Genomic DNA, 16250 nt, shown 5'->3' with positions numbered 1-16250 from the left:
CCTCACATATGCTAGGCACACGTTTCACTCACCGAGCAATGCCACTAGCCCACCCAAGTGTGTGCCTACTCTGCCGTATCTGTCTGCTTCACTGGGGCTTTCTTCAAGTCCTTTACCACCTCCAAAAAAGGCTATAAAGTCCAGCTGGGGACTGCTGGCTTCCCATCGCCTCCTCTCAACACAATACGAATGTCCTCAACCTGCAATGCTTTCTCCAGGACTAGATTTTCACCTAATGCCCACTGTTCCCCATCTCTCTGCTTTGGCAATGCTCCTAACCACCTTTTACTTTCAAAAATATATATTTGTTCCTACTAGAGAAACTCCGGCCTGTGTAGGGCTCTGTCCTCCACTTTGCCTCATTCATCCTAACTTACCCTACAGGCTTCATTTTGAAAATCCCTTCCTTAGCAACAATTTTCCTAATCTCCCAAAACAGATTCCTCCCCGCTATGTAGTTCAGGCTGGCCTTGAACTCTCGGTGATTCTCACCTCCGCCTCCTGAGCGCTGTGGCTACAGGTGTGCGCCATCACACCTAGTTTCTTTTTTTTAAACATTTATTTACTTATTTATTGTGTGTGTGTGTGTGTGTGTGTGTGTGTGTGGCCAGCTCAGCCCACCAGGGGGCGGGACTGGCTGGCATGTGGTGCTGGGGGATTGAACCGCGGTCCCTGTGCTTTGCCAAGCTTGTTCCAAGTAGGTGCTTTAGACCACTGAGCCATCCCGGCAGCCCACACCTAGTTTCAAAACAGATTTTGCCACCCCTTTTTCATGAGTTCACCTGACCCAGGTCTCTGTATATTCTCATGTTAACAATCTGTGAGGAGACCAAACCTAGCAGGACAGAAGCCCACCCCTTTCTTTGCTCTCCACTTTATCCTCAGAGGCAGACCCAGAACCTAGCTGAAAGTACTTGAAAGAATAAACCAACAAGCGATCGTAAGTTGAGAGTTTTTGCTTTCATTAGCAGCACTCAAACAAGCATTCCTTACAGCCAGCCTGGGATTGCTTCTACTCGCTACTCACACCAGTTCTGGTCCTAAGGGGACTCTGCTGCTCCCTCTGAATCTGTTGGACTTATTATTATTATTATTATTATTATTTTAATTTATGTATTTGGTACAGGGTCTTACTATACAGCTCGAACTCAATGATCCTCGTGTTTTCAGCCTCCCCTGTGCTGGGATTGCAGGCATGCGCCACCAGGCCTGGACTGGGTCACAGGCTCCGAGCTCCAGGGGGCGGAGCCAGCAGGTTTCTGACTTACTTTCAAATCCACCTGTTACACAAGGCTCCCACTCCCAAGCATGAAACTATAAAGAGGAACCTGCCATTCCATCCTTCCTACTTCTCAATAATTCCTATTAAGTTAATGCTTAGACTGCTGCAAATTACTTGTACAAAAAAACCTCAATCATCCTAACATCCCTATGGCACTGCTTTTCCTATTTAGCATCATCAAATACAGGAGAAAACTGATATTCATAAAAAATGTCACAGCACAGCCACAGCGATTTGTTAAGGAAGTTGTGTGGTTAATGATAAATAAAAATTACACTTAAGCTTAAACTCAACAAAAATATTCTGAAAGTACAAGCCTGCTCTCTTTCGCCAGACTCAGCGGGACCCTCTGCAACCCGAGCTAGGTTCACTGGGGACCCAAACAAGGTCCCGCCCCTCTCGGCGCACGCGAGCACCCACGCCGGCCGGCTTTGCTGCGTCACTTGTCGCGGACCGCACCCTCCCTTCGGGTGCCCAGAAGCCCCGCCCCATGCTCAGCAGAGCCAATCCACGCACCCGACTCCGCCACTCCGGCTGCCGGGAAGCGGCCTGGAGGTACGCCAGCTCCCTCTCCTAGGCTCAGGAGGGCGGGCGGAAGGGCGCGCGTTTGTGGGAGGCGCGAAGGGAGCTGCCGGCTGGCGCAGTCAAGCAGTACCTCCGCCAGCCAGTGAGTCGGGCTCCAGTTACTTTAAGGCTATGACCTTGGCTGTCGAGGCCAAGGGGGTGTGGTAGCACACCGTCGACTACCTTCACCACTCCACTCCTTTCATTGAGGATGTGATGCTGCCCAGCCCCCCAAAGCTTCTCGAGAGAGCAGAGGGACACCCAGCCGAGGCTCACCCCGCCCCGCGCAGCTGAGCCCTAAGTCCCTCCCATTACCCCAACGGTTTGCAGTCGCCTGCGGAAGCCGAGCGTGACCACCCCCCCTCCCAGCACGCGGAGACCTCGGCTGTTTCCAAGGAAACCGAAACCGAGAGCCGCCATGGCAACTGTCTTATCTGGCAGCCCCCAACCTGCAGCCCAATCTGCAGCTCCGAACCAGTGCCCAAAGGGTGGAAACACAGCTACGTGGGTTCCCTAAAAACGGGGGCCCCTTTAATTAACTCCGGTGGAAGAAATGCATGTTTTAAGATTCAGTGACCTCAGGATTATCAGACCGCCGCATTTTCCAAGCCCCCAAACGCAGGGTCACAGTGCGTTAATGAGCGCGCCGAAAACTCTTATCCTTCAACGGTAAAAGTAGGGTGCTTAACCTGCGCGCCAGTGTGGATGTGAGGTCACACCCAGGATTCCCTCCATCCCCCTCAACTAGCCACTGGGCCAAATCCGGTTCCCGCCCAGACTCAGGGCGGGGAGGCGCCGGACGCGCCCGCCAGCAGCACTCTTCTCACCAGCTGAGTGCTAATACGGGCAAGGCGACGGTGGGTGTCAGGCACCGGGGCTGCCCCTGAACCTAGAGCAAGAGCCTCTGCATCTCGCGGACACAGCGGGCCGCGTGGACACACCGCAAGGCGGGGGAGGGGAGGGGAGGGGAGGGCCGGGAAGCGCCCGGGAGCCCAGCGCTGCCGCCCTCCTGCGCACGCGCGCTTTTCCGCCCGCCCCCTCCTGGGCTGGGAGCCCCGCTGACGTCAGCTGGGCCATGTGCTCAGCGCCCGCGTGGAGGCGGGCGGGGGAGCCAGCGAGTGCGGGAGGGCGGGGTGTAGCCGCGAGAGGAAAGGTCTACGGAGCAAGGAAGAAGCGGGCGCTGCGGCCATCCTAGAACCGCTCTCAGCTGCTTAATCCCTCCCCCATCCATACCTGGATGTACCGCAGCGCGGTCCGCAGCACACTCAGATTCGAGGTCTTCTTGTCGTCCACGTTGGGGATGTTGCGCTTCAGGGTCTCAAAGCATTCCTTCAGATGGGCCCTCCTGGGGACAGGGAGTGAGCGCTGGTCAGCCAGCACCCAAGAAGGCAGCGCTGGTGGCAAGGAGGGGAGGTCAAAGGGGAACTCTGGGGGATCAAAGGGGAGGGGGAGCACCAGGCACAGGTGGGCAGGCCCAGGGTCACACACTCATGCGCACACACACCTGTTTTTCTCCAATTTGTTGTGGACTTCTCTGGTTCCGATCCTGAAATCCAGACAAGACAGGAGGCTCAGGGTGGGCGTGATTAGGCTGCCATCCTGATCCCCAGCCACACCCACCCCAACACCACAGGCTTTTAGTCTCCAATATTCTGTCTGTGGAAGCAGCAATGAGATGTTCACCCTGTTCAAAGCCTCACCTACTCCTTGCAAGGCACATCCTCTATAACCTTCAATCCCACATGACCAACTGTGAGGAGACAAGTGACCTAGGACTCAGAAGTCCCCTACCCAAGAGACCCATAATCCCAACACTGCCCAATGGCCTGGAAATGCAGTAAGCATGCTAGCCTTGGAGGGAGGGGTCAGAGGTCATAAAAGCCTGAAAACAGCAGTGGCCATTCATTCCCGGAAGAGAAACAGGCTGTGTGTGGGGTCCAAACAGAAGAGGCACTCCTGAGCTGGGCAGGACATGTTACATAGGAGACCGGCTCTTGCGCACACACGGCCCCAGGTTTAGACAGTTCTCTCCATCCCACCAGTTTCAACTCTACCACATCCCACTCACCCCCCAGGCCTCTTCTTCTGTTCGCTGGACTTGATTTCTTCCGCTGGTGCCAACTTCAGCGTCCCAAGAGTAGGCGGGGGTGGCTGCTGGGGCGCCAACTGAGGCTGGACTCCCGGGTGTGGCGCTATAGTCAGGATAGGTGTGGGAAGGGGCTGCAGAGGCTTGGGGCTACCAGTGGTACCAACAGTGGTCTTCGAGTCCGGCAAGAGGGGAGCCGGAGTGGGCACCTGAGGCCTGGTAGGTAGCGAGGCAGGTTCCTTAATGCTGAGTCCAGGGTTGCCGACCAGGGCTGGCTGCCGAGGTGCCAGGGGCAGAGGCTGAGCTGAAGGGGGCAGTGGTGGGGGAGGGGGCAGCGGCTGGGGGGAATTGGTCACTACAGGAATAGGAATGACAGTCAGTGGGGTGGGAGTGGCAAGTGGGGGCGGGGGTGCTGGTGGGGGTGCAGGGGGAGATAGGGGCAGGGGTGGTGCCTCAATCCGGGGTTCTTCCAAGGGCAGGGCATGTGCCAGCCTGGCCTTCTTCTGCTCCTGCTCCCGCTCCCTTTCCAAACGAAGACGCTCCTGCTCCTCTATGCAGAGAGAATACAATGGAGAGTCTCAGGGGGGCTAACAGGCCTGGGCCTTTGCTTTACCTTTTCTGATCCTAAACCATCCTCTCATGCTATCCTACTCAGCACTCAGTGACACTCCTGCCCGGCTGAGATGGAACACACAAGCGACCTATGCACTGGGTCAGTTCATGCCCAGGAAGCAGTAGTGCACCAAGAAAGCAGGCCTGGCCCCTGCCAATGGGGAGCTCACAGCCCCATCGGACGGGGTAGAACAAAACACACCAGGGGACACCAGACCAAGCTGGAGGAAGGATGGGGGACCACAGAAAGGCAGGGCAGCAGCAGTGACAGGCCCAGCAACCTACAGCTTGCGGGAAGAAGGGCTAATGTGCAGGAGTCTGAAGTAAGGGCTTGAGGAGCCGAGGGACAGATGAGCAGGCCAGAGAGTGGAGAGCGGTATAGGGGCCAGACCCTGAAAGACTGCTGCATGGGGATGGTGACAGGTCAGTTTCTATGGAAGGCCTTCCTTCCATCATTGGTATCAAGCATCTTCTGAAGTAAAGGCAGTACTTTCATTTCACAGATGCAATAAATAAGCTGAGAGAGACAACGTGATTTATTGAGAATCACACAGCAAGTCTCAACACCTAGCCAGTGCTTGGTCCTTGCTATATAAGTTCACTATGTGTCTCCTCACATTTGCACACCCTGGATCCTCACAAAAGCCCCATGTCATGGGCGAGGTAGGAGATCACTTTACTTCATGCCGGGAGCTTCTTCATTCCTAAGCTGAATCTTTTTTTCTCTTTTCTTTTTCTTTTTTTTTTGGGGGGGGGGTTGTTAACCAGGGATCAAACTCAGGACCTTGTGCTTGCCAGGCAAGTGCTTATTCTAGGCTGAATCTTAAGAACTCTGATTTCTTCAGGGACCATTCAACACACTTGCCCCAGCTCATGTTTAAGACTAATTTCTCTCCCTCTCAAACTCTACTCCCAAATACCACCACCAGCAGAAACTAGAAGGAAGGCAGGTTGGGTTCCCTAGAAGAGACCATTCAAAGCCAAGGACTCAGGCCACCTGTACCCATCCCTTCCTTCAGTATCTCTGCTGAAAGCCCAGCAGGAAGGTGAGAGGGTCTCTCACCCCAAGTTCCCTCCTCATCCCTTCACTGTTGGGTTTTCTCCCAGGCCCCAACTGGGAGAGGTGATCAACCAGCCCTCTTTCCCCCCCCCCATTCACCACTGTCCCAACACAGCTGACAGCACCGGCTGGCAGACACGCCCCAAGGGACAAATCTACCCTAGGGGGGAAGGGAAACCCTTCCACCTTCCTACTCCCCACCCCCACCCTAGTCTCACAGCCCCAGGGCCCTCTAGCCAATCAACAGCTCCACAGCAGGACTGGCCAGCTCCTAGCCCCTCCCCGGGTGGGGGAAGAGGCCAAGGAGGAAGTTGAGGGGAAGCGCTCAGAGGTTTCCCAGCAGCCAGAGTTCAGGGTTGCCAGGCAGTGGGCCTCTTCCTATATCCCCTGCCCTTCAGGAAAAGGAGCTGCCAGGCGAGCACCAGCCTGCTCCAATGAGGAGAGCCCTTGTTTTCCCAGGCCCCTCCCTGCCAGCACTGGTTTACAGCACCAGAGAAAACCAGCTAGATCCTTTGCAGCGTCCCCCAAAACAGTAGCAAAGAAACCTACTGAGTTCCAGCCAGAGCCCTGTCAAGCCCAGCCTGGGCTATCTATCGGCAGTCTATCCTTCCTAGACAAGGCCCAACAAAACTCCCATCTCCACTCCTTTCATTTACAAACTCATTATCTTGGGGCAAATGTTCCACTGGCAGAAGAAATCCAAACTGAAGGCAAACCTGTATTTCATAAGAATCCCACCCCCGCTTGGTACTGAAGATCAAACTCAGGACCTTGTGCTTGCCAGGCAGGTTCCTACCCCACTGAGCTATCTCCCTGGCCCCAACTCATATTTCAAAGCAAGTCTAAAGCTCACCAAGAAAATGGCAGACTTCTCCTTTTCCCTTTCTTCCAGAGAACCAGGCAGATGCACCATACAGGTGTCAGAAAGGACTCTGTGAAATGGCCAAGGTTTACCACACCTGGATCTGCCTGAGAAACCTTGAGAAGGCTTCCCTAGGCCACAGCCAGCTTGCAGAGCTTCCTGCCTCTTCCTTCCAGCTCCCATTCATGTCCCACCCAGCAGGGACCCTCCCTCACCAGTGCACTGGAAGCAGGAAGCACACCGGTGGTGGCTGAGGCCTCCTTCAGGAACTGTTGTATTGAGGCTTTCTAAAAGATGTCCTGCATGCTCACAGGTGTGTGCCTTCTCACATACAGGCACAGGCATCTACCCAGATGCTTCCCCAAAAAATTCAGCATGGCCTTCTAAGTGTTCCAGGGCCCACGGTATTCTGAGGTCTTTTTTTCATGGCCCAGCAAACCAGCAGGCACAGGGTTGTTGGTTGAGGGGTCCATATTAGGTAGTCTCAAGAGTATATAGGAACTCTCCCCTTTTACATGAACCAAAAAGCTTTGCATGTAAGGCAGATAGATGCAGGACACAATGTCGTCAGGGTATCTGGATAATCCAGCCAGATCTCTCCAGTTCAGATAGAGTCCAATTCATGTCACCTCCATCAATGCTGGGCTTAGGCCAGGTCCTCCTACTGAGCACCAGAATGGCTTTGTCCTTATAGCCTTGGCTCACACACACACACACACACACACACACACACACACGCTCACAGGCACACACATCCTCAGGTTCATTATGTAAGCAAACTGGATTAGGTCAGGAAACCTGCCCTTAAGGTTGAAAGGGACAATGGACAAGAAGATTCCTGTTTCAAGCAGGGTGTGGGAGCACAGGTCTGTAATCCCAGCACTCGGGAAGCTGAGGCAGGAGGATCAATGTGAGTTCGAGAGCAGGCTGGGCTATAAAGTGAGTCCAAGGCCAGCCTGAACTGCATAGCAAGACCCTGTCTCAAAAAGACACACACACACACACACACACACACACACACACACACATTCCTGTTGAAAGCTGGTCATCAAGTAAACAACCTAAGTTTTAGTCAGCAGGTTCACTTCCCATCCTTATTGCTTCCATTCTTCCTGCTTCAGGGCAGAGGACTGAACTTCAAGGGGGAAAAGAAAGTGAGTCCTGAAGATTCAACTGCTGGGGACAAGTCTGGCCATCTGGATACATGAATTCTTTGGCTTTCCTGCGCTCACTCATCCCCTAAAATGCCCTGATCCAGTATCAAGAAACCCACTGAGCAGCTCAACTTGCCCTGACCTAGTTCTTACCACTTTAGGGAGGGGCAGGGTTCTGCAACTTTTTGTGAGAGTTTTTCTCAGTTTCTGAGCAGAGCTACACCCCCTCCCCCCATTTTACAATCTGATCAGGGCTTGCTTAATTGTGTATGCATGGAAGGCATGACAGTGGTGGTCTTCTCTCCTTCCCCATATGGTCATACAGGCTTCAAGAAAAGTGAGGGTGAAACCATGGAGTGCTCCCTGGAGGCAAGGGCCGAGTCAGTCCTGTTCACCTGGAGCATAGTGCCTGGTACACAGCTGGGATGCACCCGGCACTTTTTGTGTTGATGATGGTAGCAGGTGACACAGTCTCTCCACCACTAGGACCACAGAAGGATATTATGGGTCACCACAAGCACAGTCCATTGTTGACCCTGCTCTGGACCTCAAAGGTTTGGGAAGGTGTATGGGGGCGGATGTCCCAGCGCACTAATTCTGTAAACCCCTAGCATTTGGGTCTTGAATATCTCCAGTGACTCCTGACCTTGAGGCCGGTAGGTTGCTTCTACTGGGCCTGCGGACTGCTCTGCTCCCGCCCTTGCCGGCTGCGCTCCGCTCAGCTCTGTTCCACTCCAATCCTCCCCGCCCACCGTGGCAGCGACGGCGGCAGCAGCAGCCGCACAAGCTGCAGGAGCGCGCGCCGGCGCGCACACAGAACACACTACTACCTCCTGCATGACTCATCATTGAAGCAACAATAGGCAGAGAGAAAGGAAAGGAGGGCGAAGCACTCTCTACCACAACCGACCCAGCGGAGGGGCTTGGGGTGGGGGAACTGTACGCAAGCACAAGAATCCACAGAAACTGCATACTACTGGTCCAAGACTGAGGCCCTCACAGCAGAGGGGAAAGCTGGAGTCTTTCAGCTCAGCCTTCTTTTTGCAGCACCCTGAAGCTAGGACCACCATCAAGGGCGCACGGGGATAGGAAGCATTAAAATGCTTGTGATCTGACAGTGCCAAAGTTTGCTCCTTCTCAGACCAGCTCATTCCACAGTGTGACAGGGGACACAACAAGACCTGGTGAAAACAGGTTTTTTGTTGTTTTGTTTTTTTTTTGGAGGGGGGTTCAGTAGGCAGATGTGAACTCTAAATGTCCTTTCACTCTGAGACTCTGAGGCTTTCCTTGCCTAAGGATTATACAGGGAGATTCAGGTGAAAACCAAAAGGTGAGCGCAGCTCCTCTTCCCCAGGGCAAAGGCTCTCCCCAGTAGAAGCCAGGGCCCAACCCTAGGCAAAGCCCCCGGCCAGCCCCGCCCAGGCTCCGCCTCCAGCCCGGCGCTAGCCTTCGGGGAGGGGCCCGGCAGAGCAGTCCCCAGCGGGAGTGTCCCCCGTGCACGTGGTCGGGGGCGGGACCTGTCCACGTCACCACCCGGTGTAACCAACGGGCTTGGAACGCATGCACACGCAACATTCCAGCCCAGAGCGGGTTTGGAACGCGCAGACACGCCACATTCCACACCAGCTAAAGCGGGGCGCTTGGAGGGGGGTCGCAAGGCTGTCCCCAGCGACCCGCGGGCCGTCTCGCAGACACCAATCTCCCCAGCTTTTACCCAAACCCCTGACGCGCGACCCAGCCCAGCCCTGGGAGGCGGGGTCAGGCGGGGCTGGCCAGGATCATAAGACACGCGATGTCATTTCATTCTGCAAAGGCCGCCTCCGCCCCAAGCGGCGCGTAGATCTGCCAGGAGCGCCCCCCGCACCCTCCCGCCGGGGCAGGGGAAGCCGGAGAACTGTTCGGCGTAGAGTAATCCCCACCCCCACTTTGTTACACACACGCCCACTCGTGTGCGGTACACACGTCCGTGTACACGTCCGTGCATCCGCTCTCCCCGAGGCACCCATCACACACTCCCCCCCGTGCACACACGCACGCACACGCGGGTCTACCACCCCCACGCAATACCATCCTTCACCCCACCCCCCGGCTTACATCTTCAGAGTTACTAAGGGTGCCGCCGGCCCACGCGAAAGGAGCCCCCAGTCGAAGGTGCACAGGGGTGCTAAGCAGCTGGGTTGCGCCCGCAGGACCATGGTCCCTAGCTGCATGTTAATGAATTCATTAATTATTTTAACTGCCCACATCATTCTTCCCGGGCGGAGGCTCTTTCAGAGAGCTGTACACAGCGCAGCTTTTCAGGCCGCCAAGAAAGAGGGTCTGCCTGCGGTCTCGCGTGGGTTCAGGGGCTAGGGTCACTCGCCTCCCCTTCCCCCTGCCCCAGGGGCCCAGCCCGGCCGCTCACCACGTGCTCTCTGTTGTTGCTGTGCTTGCCATTCCAGGAAGCGGGCCGCCTCCAGTAGCGTCTCTATGCTCATCGCGCTGAGAGCGGCCGGGGGCGCGCCGGGGCCGAGGCTGCGGCCCGCGAGCCAGGCACAGGTCAGGCTGGCGAGCGGGCAGGAGGGAGGGATCACCTCCGGGGGGCGACAGGGCTGGGCGGCGCGGCGCACTCCACAGGAAAGAACGGGGGGAGCACGGGCAGAAAAATCAATGTCTCCCAAAATATTTGCAAAATACAAATTTGCAAATTGAAAAAAAACTGATGCAAAAAAAAGGCGGCACTGCTTTCTTCCTTCCCCTCCCTCTCTTGCTCCCTTCTGATGCCTCCCGCCCCGCGGCCCCCAAGAGTCCCGCCGACAAGAAAGGGCTTTGCAACAAGATGGCGAGGAGGCACCGACACACACAACAAGGGAAGGAGCCGCGCTGCCCCCGGCCGCCGCCCCCGCTACTACACCGGGGCCGCAGCCAAAGCCCGGACCGGAGCCCCCGCCCGCAGGGCCCCGGCGTCTCGAGAAGGGAGGGGCGGGGTCGCGCGCAGACTGGCTCCGCCCACTACAGAGGGCGCCGCCGCGCGCGCGCACACGTGGCCTGGGTGGGGGTGGGAGATGTTGAAGCCAGGTTTGTTCGCTGCGTTTCCTCTTTCCCGCGTCGCCCCGCCCCGTTTGCGAGCCACTAGTTGAGCAAAGGGTGCATGCACGGGTCATTCACGACAAAAATCTGTACTGCAGGAGGGAAAGATCGAAAATTCAAAACAATTTAACTTAGCCCAGATAAAGATATTCCAGTTTGGGGAAACTTTACAATGGACTGGCCTGATTCTAGGTCTCTGTTCCCCACCCACCCGCGACCTAAATCCCGCAACCACCCCGCTGTCGCAATTCCCCCGGGATCCGCCCCGGGGCGGAGCTGATGGCTGCAGGCTTGCAAAGATCGGGCGTTGGAAGCGGAGTAGTGATCCGGCTCCGTGTTTTGTCTCCATTCCTCCCCCCGCAGTGCGTTCGCATCCTATTAGGCTACGTCACCAGGCCGCGGGCCAATGGACGGGCAGGACAACACGGCATGGAGCGGCTCCACATGGACACCCCGCGCCGCCAGCCTTCTGTTTAAAGGGCCAGTGTTTGCCGGGTCACAGCGGGTTCGGATGGGGCCACTGGGTGAACGTCGGGTGAGACGCCTAAAGGGGAATCCCGCAGTTGTACTATAGCCTGCCCTCTACTATTCACCACTCTCCATTTAAAACTACGTCTTTCTCTTCCCTACCCCTAAATTCTTGTCTTTGTTCACACGTGTCTGATACGAGTAGAGATTCCGACTGCACTACACAGCACAGGCCACTCTGCTCTGGGGCCGGGGCAGTGGCGGTCAAGGCTTACCTTCCCTAGCCTAGGCCAAGGGGGCGTGGCCCAAATCAAGAACAACAACGTGGAGGGCGGAAGCGGGCCCTCCCGGCCGGGCGTCCGAGGCCGCGGGCGGGGCTCGGGGTGGGGTCGCTGCGTCTAGCTGTAACCGCGCTCTCCCAGGGGCCCGCCCGCCCGCCTCTTCCTGGCGCTAGTGTTTAGGTGCGCCAGGCGCGCAACTAGAAACTTAAGACCTTTAAGGTCAGCCTGCAGAGGTCCTCTTACTTCGCTTGTAAGAAAACTGAAGCTCAGAGACAGCAAGGGACTTGTCTAAGATCATTCAGTACTCCAGCTGTTCTTTGCCCCTTGAAGAGGAGCATTTATCCCTGATCCCAGGATAACTTTGATGTTAGTTTTGAAGCAGAGCCCAGGATTAGAAATCAAGGAGGAACATGGAACCGCGAGGCAGGAAAGGGTCTGACCACTTGACACACTGTGATATGGGGCAACAAAAACTGCCTGAAACCCAACCATAGTGTTCTGCCTCTTTGCTGGAGGCCACATCATCACTGGTAGGGTTGGCAGTGACAGATACAGGCCGGCTGAAAGCATATTTGGGGCACCCAGGAGCATATCCACTTCTGCTGTCACAACCTGACCCAGAGGATGTTAGGGCAGCAGGTTCTTTGGTTAACCCTGAGAGTAGGGCGATGTAAGCGGTTTCTGGATCCTGGAATCTGGGCTTCACCATTACACAGTGCCAAAGCAATTCGAGGAAAAGCGCCAGGAGCGTGAAAATCCTAACGCTTGCTGGCTTTGTCACTTTCCTTTGAAGGCATCATAGTGCATTTGCCTCCTAGGCAAAGAAACCCTTCACAGAAGATCCCAGCAATCAAAAACTTCACACACATCATCTAATCTTGGCACATATAATGCTCAAGCATCTGGAACTGTGCAGGGAGAAAGACAAATGTCTGGGTGCCACTGATTTAGCTTATGATTACAGTGGGCCAAAGGTAGATTAGAACACAATAGTTCTCCATGGCATGAGGTCTTTTTCCTAGGAAGGCATGTGTGCTGGCCCTGACATTGCTTACTTTGTTTGCCACTTGTTTCCTGGTGTGGTTGGGCATGGCCCATTCTGTACAAGAGAAAATGGGGAAACTTAAAAGGCAATATATAGGCAGATGGGGGGGGCACTACACATCAAAATATGTAAATTCCATGCAAAATTTCATTTTGCTTAGAGTTGGCATCATAGAATTTAGCTTAGAGTGCTATGTACAGCCTGTGCTTGCCTTCCTGAGGTAGTCATGGCACCCATAAAGCCCTGCAGTTTTTCCTACAGGGTGAAATCCAATTTTCTTGACTCTGTCAGGAACCAGCTCTTATCATTCAATAGGCACTCTGAGAAGCCATATTCTGAAGACAGTTCTCTTTTAGGGGTGAGGAAACAGGAGATAAAAGTGGAGTGTTCCCTAGTGTGGTGGAGGCTGAGGCAGGAGGACTGCTGGCAATTTGAGGAGTCTGCACTACATACATGTCTCAAAAAAAAAAAAAAAAGGATGAACACAGATTTGAACGCTGGCCTTTCCTTTGTTCCCAATACCCCATCTGCTCCAGAGCTTAGTGGTGATGCTTGCTATTTAAAACAAACAGCCTTACTGGCTTCACATGATCATCTGTTTATTTGGGTCATATGGGGACAGCAGCCAGGAGATGTTAGGCAAAAGCAAAGGTTTAAAAAGGAGGCTTTTACTTGGCTAATAGTTTCTTACAGACCCTGAAAATGCCCAAACAATTTCTCATCGATGAATCAACGTTTCTCTTAGTTTAGGAATGGACAGCAGGAGTGGGAGACAGGTATGGGGAAGGGGAGAAGTCAAAGATAGTGTGAATAGGGCTATTTAACACTTTAGCCCCAGCTTCCTGCCCCAAACTAATGGAATCAGGGTAGAAGTTGACAAAAGAGTTTTCATCCAAGGGAAGAGAAGCTTTTCTGATGTTTTAGCACAAAGCTTGGCAGGTGTGTGGAATAATCCCAAGGCTAACCATCACCAAGCAGTTTTCCTAAAGTCACTATATGGCTTCTATGTACTTGGCGCCACTGAGGCAAGAGAAAACCTGTTATCTACCTCTGTGCATCTTCTTATAGGAGGGTTTCTATTTACAGTCATCTTTCTCCTGTCTCATGTATCCCCCACTCAGCTCAAATAAGCTGCACTGGAGAATTTCCTTAGTCTTTCTACCCCTGCCCTACTCACCTCAACAAAGTACTACAGGTACAGCTCTAAGAGCTGTAGGAAAATCAAGTCCCTGACTCCTTCCATGTGATGACATGGGGAAAACTGAAGCTGAAGTACAGCTATCTCCTCTATAACCCAGAACATGCTCCAGCCCTTCAGATCTGACTTCTCATCTTTTGCTAGTGGCTTTAGGGTACTTTTCACCCATCATAATTACACAAAACTGAAGGAAGACAGTCAGGTGTGGGATAATAAGGGATGAGGGGAGGGGAAAGAGAAAGGGACAGATGACTGCTACCCTCAGGGACACACCGACATGCATTTAACAAGTATTTATTGTAAGCCTAACATAGCTAGGTATCCTAGTAATCAAGGTCAAAAGACCTTTGGCAAACCAGAGTTGAATAAAAGGTCACAGGACAGAATTCATCCCCACAGGCATACTGGGAAAGGTTAATTTGTGCTCTACCAACATGCCAGATGTAGGACAAGAGACAAGAGGTGGTACAACTACATTACAACCAGTAAGGATACCTGGCATACTCACTGCAATTCCCCAGGTTTATCAAGAAGTAGAAAGAAATTAAGTGGGCCTAAGGGTGGGATTAACCAACTGAAGCTGACTCACTAGAAGACCAGAAAAAATAAACAGGATTGTGAATTTCTATGACAGGGGTGTACCCTTCAGGGCACCTACCCAATCATAAGTGAAATGGGCTCCCCAGAGCCAGAAGTACCCACAGAAAACCTCAACCCCACATACCCCATTGTTAGAGGACCTCTCTGGAACCCACCAAACAGGTCTGATCAAGTTCCCCCTTGCCAAGCAGGTAACTTTTCTCTCTTCATTACCTCACAAAAAGTCAAAGCTGGAAGAATTGTGATCACCTACTCTGACCTCCCAAGAGAAGGTGTTTCATGGAAGGTCACAAAGCCGTATAGGTGAGAAATGGCCTGTTCTTCTTTTGACTGTGTAAGCCAGTCCCAGCCTGGGAAAAAGAGGTCAGTGTGGGGTCCAGAGTCCCTGAAAGCCTCACAGAAATGAGGAAAATGGGGAGTGAGCTCCTCCCCTCCTGGTTAGACAGGACAATCATTAACTTAGTGGTGCTCCATAAATGAGCTTAGTCTTGGAATCTAGAAGCTAGGTGACCTCAGTGGACACTGCTGTGCCTCAGGAGTTGAGAGCCTCTAATAGTGCTGGAAAAGTGGTCACTCTTTACTTCTGCTTGTCTAGCCTGGAAGGGTGACTGGGGGAAAGGGACACATTTTTATTCAGGCACCCACCCTGGGCGTGGACACTGAGTAATAAAGAAAAAAATGCAGTTCAGAAGCAAAGAGGGAGGAGCCACATACTCTGGGCTTTTTCTGAGAAACCAGAGGGGAGCCAAGCTATGCAGAGGTGGGGGCTGTGAACGCCAGTGGGCCAGAAAGAAGATGATGCAGCAGAAAGGCACAAGGGGAAGGACAAGGGCTTCTGACATTCCTTTGAAGGAAAAAAGAGATGGCTTCCTGAGAGTAAATTAATTCAGGTCAAGGGAGTGGATCTGGGCAGTTATGAGTAAAGAGAGGCGGAGTCCAGTACAATGTGAGTCAGGAGCCAGCTGGATCACTGGGGTGGAGATGTCAGTGATAGGGAAGGCCCCTCCCAAGGCAGACTGCTGGAATGCTGTCAGTGTCCCACAGAAAGGACTAAAGTCTACTGCCCAACAACCCAAACTCATTCCTAAAAGTCAGGTAACAAGCACAGGTCTCGCAAACTCAAGATTGGCTGCTGAGGTCCAGGCAGCACCCTGCCACAAAGCAGACCTGGAGCCAGGGTTTGGCGTCATGGGCACTACCATATCCCTACTGGGGCCTCAGGCCCATTGGGAGAATCTCTACTGGACAGTGCTGGGGACATTGTGCAGAGCCTTAGGTGCCAGCTTGCGTTTCTCCTACTTCTAGGCTTATGGCTAGGAGAATACTTACCCCAACCCCTTGTTTAGCCTACTTCCTGTCTCCATCAGGGACACCTCAGGCAGGAGTGCTAATGCTTAGCAGCCATCTCCCTGAATTTCCTCTGTGACAGCTCTGAAACACTGGCTAAACAAAGACCCTCCTCAGGCCTGGCCTCTTCATTCATGAAAGATTCCTCAGGTGCTGACTGTAAAACAAGAACAGTAGCCACCTAAGCAAGCATTTCTTCACCCTAGGGTAGTAAAGTTCTCTACCCATAAAAGCAAAGAAAATGTATAGCGTGATAGATTTGATTACCTCTAGAATTTCCAAACTTTTTTTTTTTTTAAGCAGAACCAGGAATTGAACTCAGGCCCCAAGCTCTTATTCTACTGAGCCATCTCCCCTGCCCCAAAACTTTTTTTCTTTTTTTTTTTTTTTTTGCAGAACCAGGGATTGAACTTAGACCCTTGCACTTGCCAGGGAAGTGCTTATTCCACTGAGCCATCTCACCAGACCCATTTTTAAATAATTTAAAAAGAGGAAAAGAAAAATGATAAAATGGAGTGAAGTCTTGATAACATGTGGTTTATGTAGTTCAGTAAGAAAAAAAACACTTGGATAGAAAAGTGGGGCCAATAAAAAATAAATATAAAAAAAAAAAAAAAAGAAA

General features: G+C 53.2%; 1 protein-coding gene across 1 annotated transcript in view; it reads right to left on the bottom strand.

Annotated features, from left to right (window-relative positions):
• Mnt (MAX network transcriptional repressor) overlaps positions 1-10523 on the bottom strand; it is a 15850-nt gene extending 5327 nt beyond the window's left edge. Inside the window, exons 1-4 of the mRNA XM_004635332.2 lie at positions 10025-10523; positions 3915-4482; positions 3351-3392; positions 3080-3191 (exon numbers count right to left, since the gene is read on the bottom strand). Of these exons, the coding sequence (XP_004635389.1) occupies positions 3080-3191; positions 3351-3392; positions 3915-4482; positions 10025-10097 (795 nt within the window). The 5' untranslated portion in view covers positions 10098-10523. The remainder of the gene's footprint in view (positions 1-3079; positions 3192-3350; positions 3393-3914; positions 4483-10024) is intronic.
• Positions 10524-16250: the final 5727 nt, after the last annotated feature.

Source organism: Octodon degus, unplaced genomic scaffold (genome assembly GCF_000260255.1).
Source record: "Octodon degus isolate 3935 unplaced genomic scaffold, OctDeg1.0 scaffold00072, whole genome shotgun sequence".
In the NCBI taxonomy this organism is placed as follows: domain Eukaryota; kingdom Metazoa; phylum Chordata; class Mammalia; order Rodentia; family Octodontidae; genus Octodon; species Octodon degus.
Note: the sequence above shows the minus strand (reverse complement) of the source record. Positions and strands in the feature narration are given on the sequence as shown.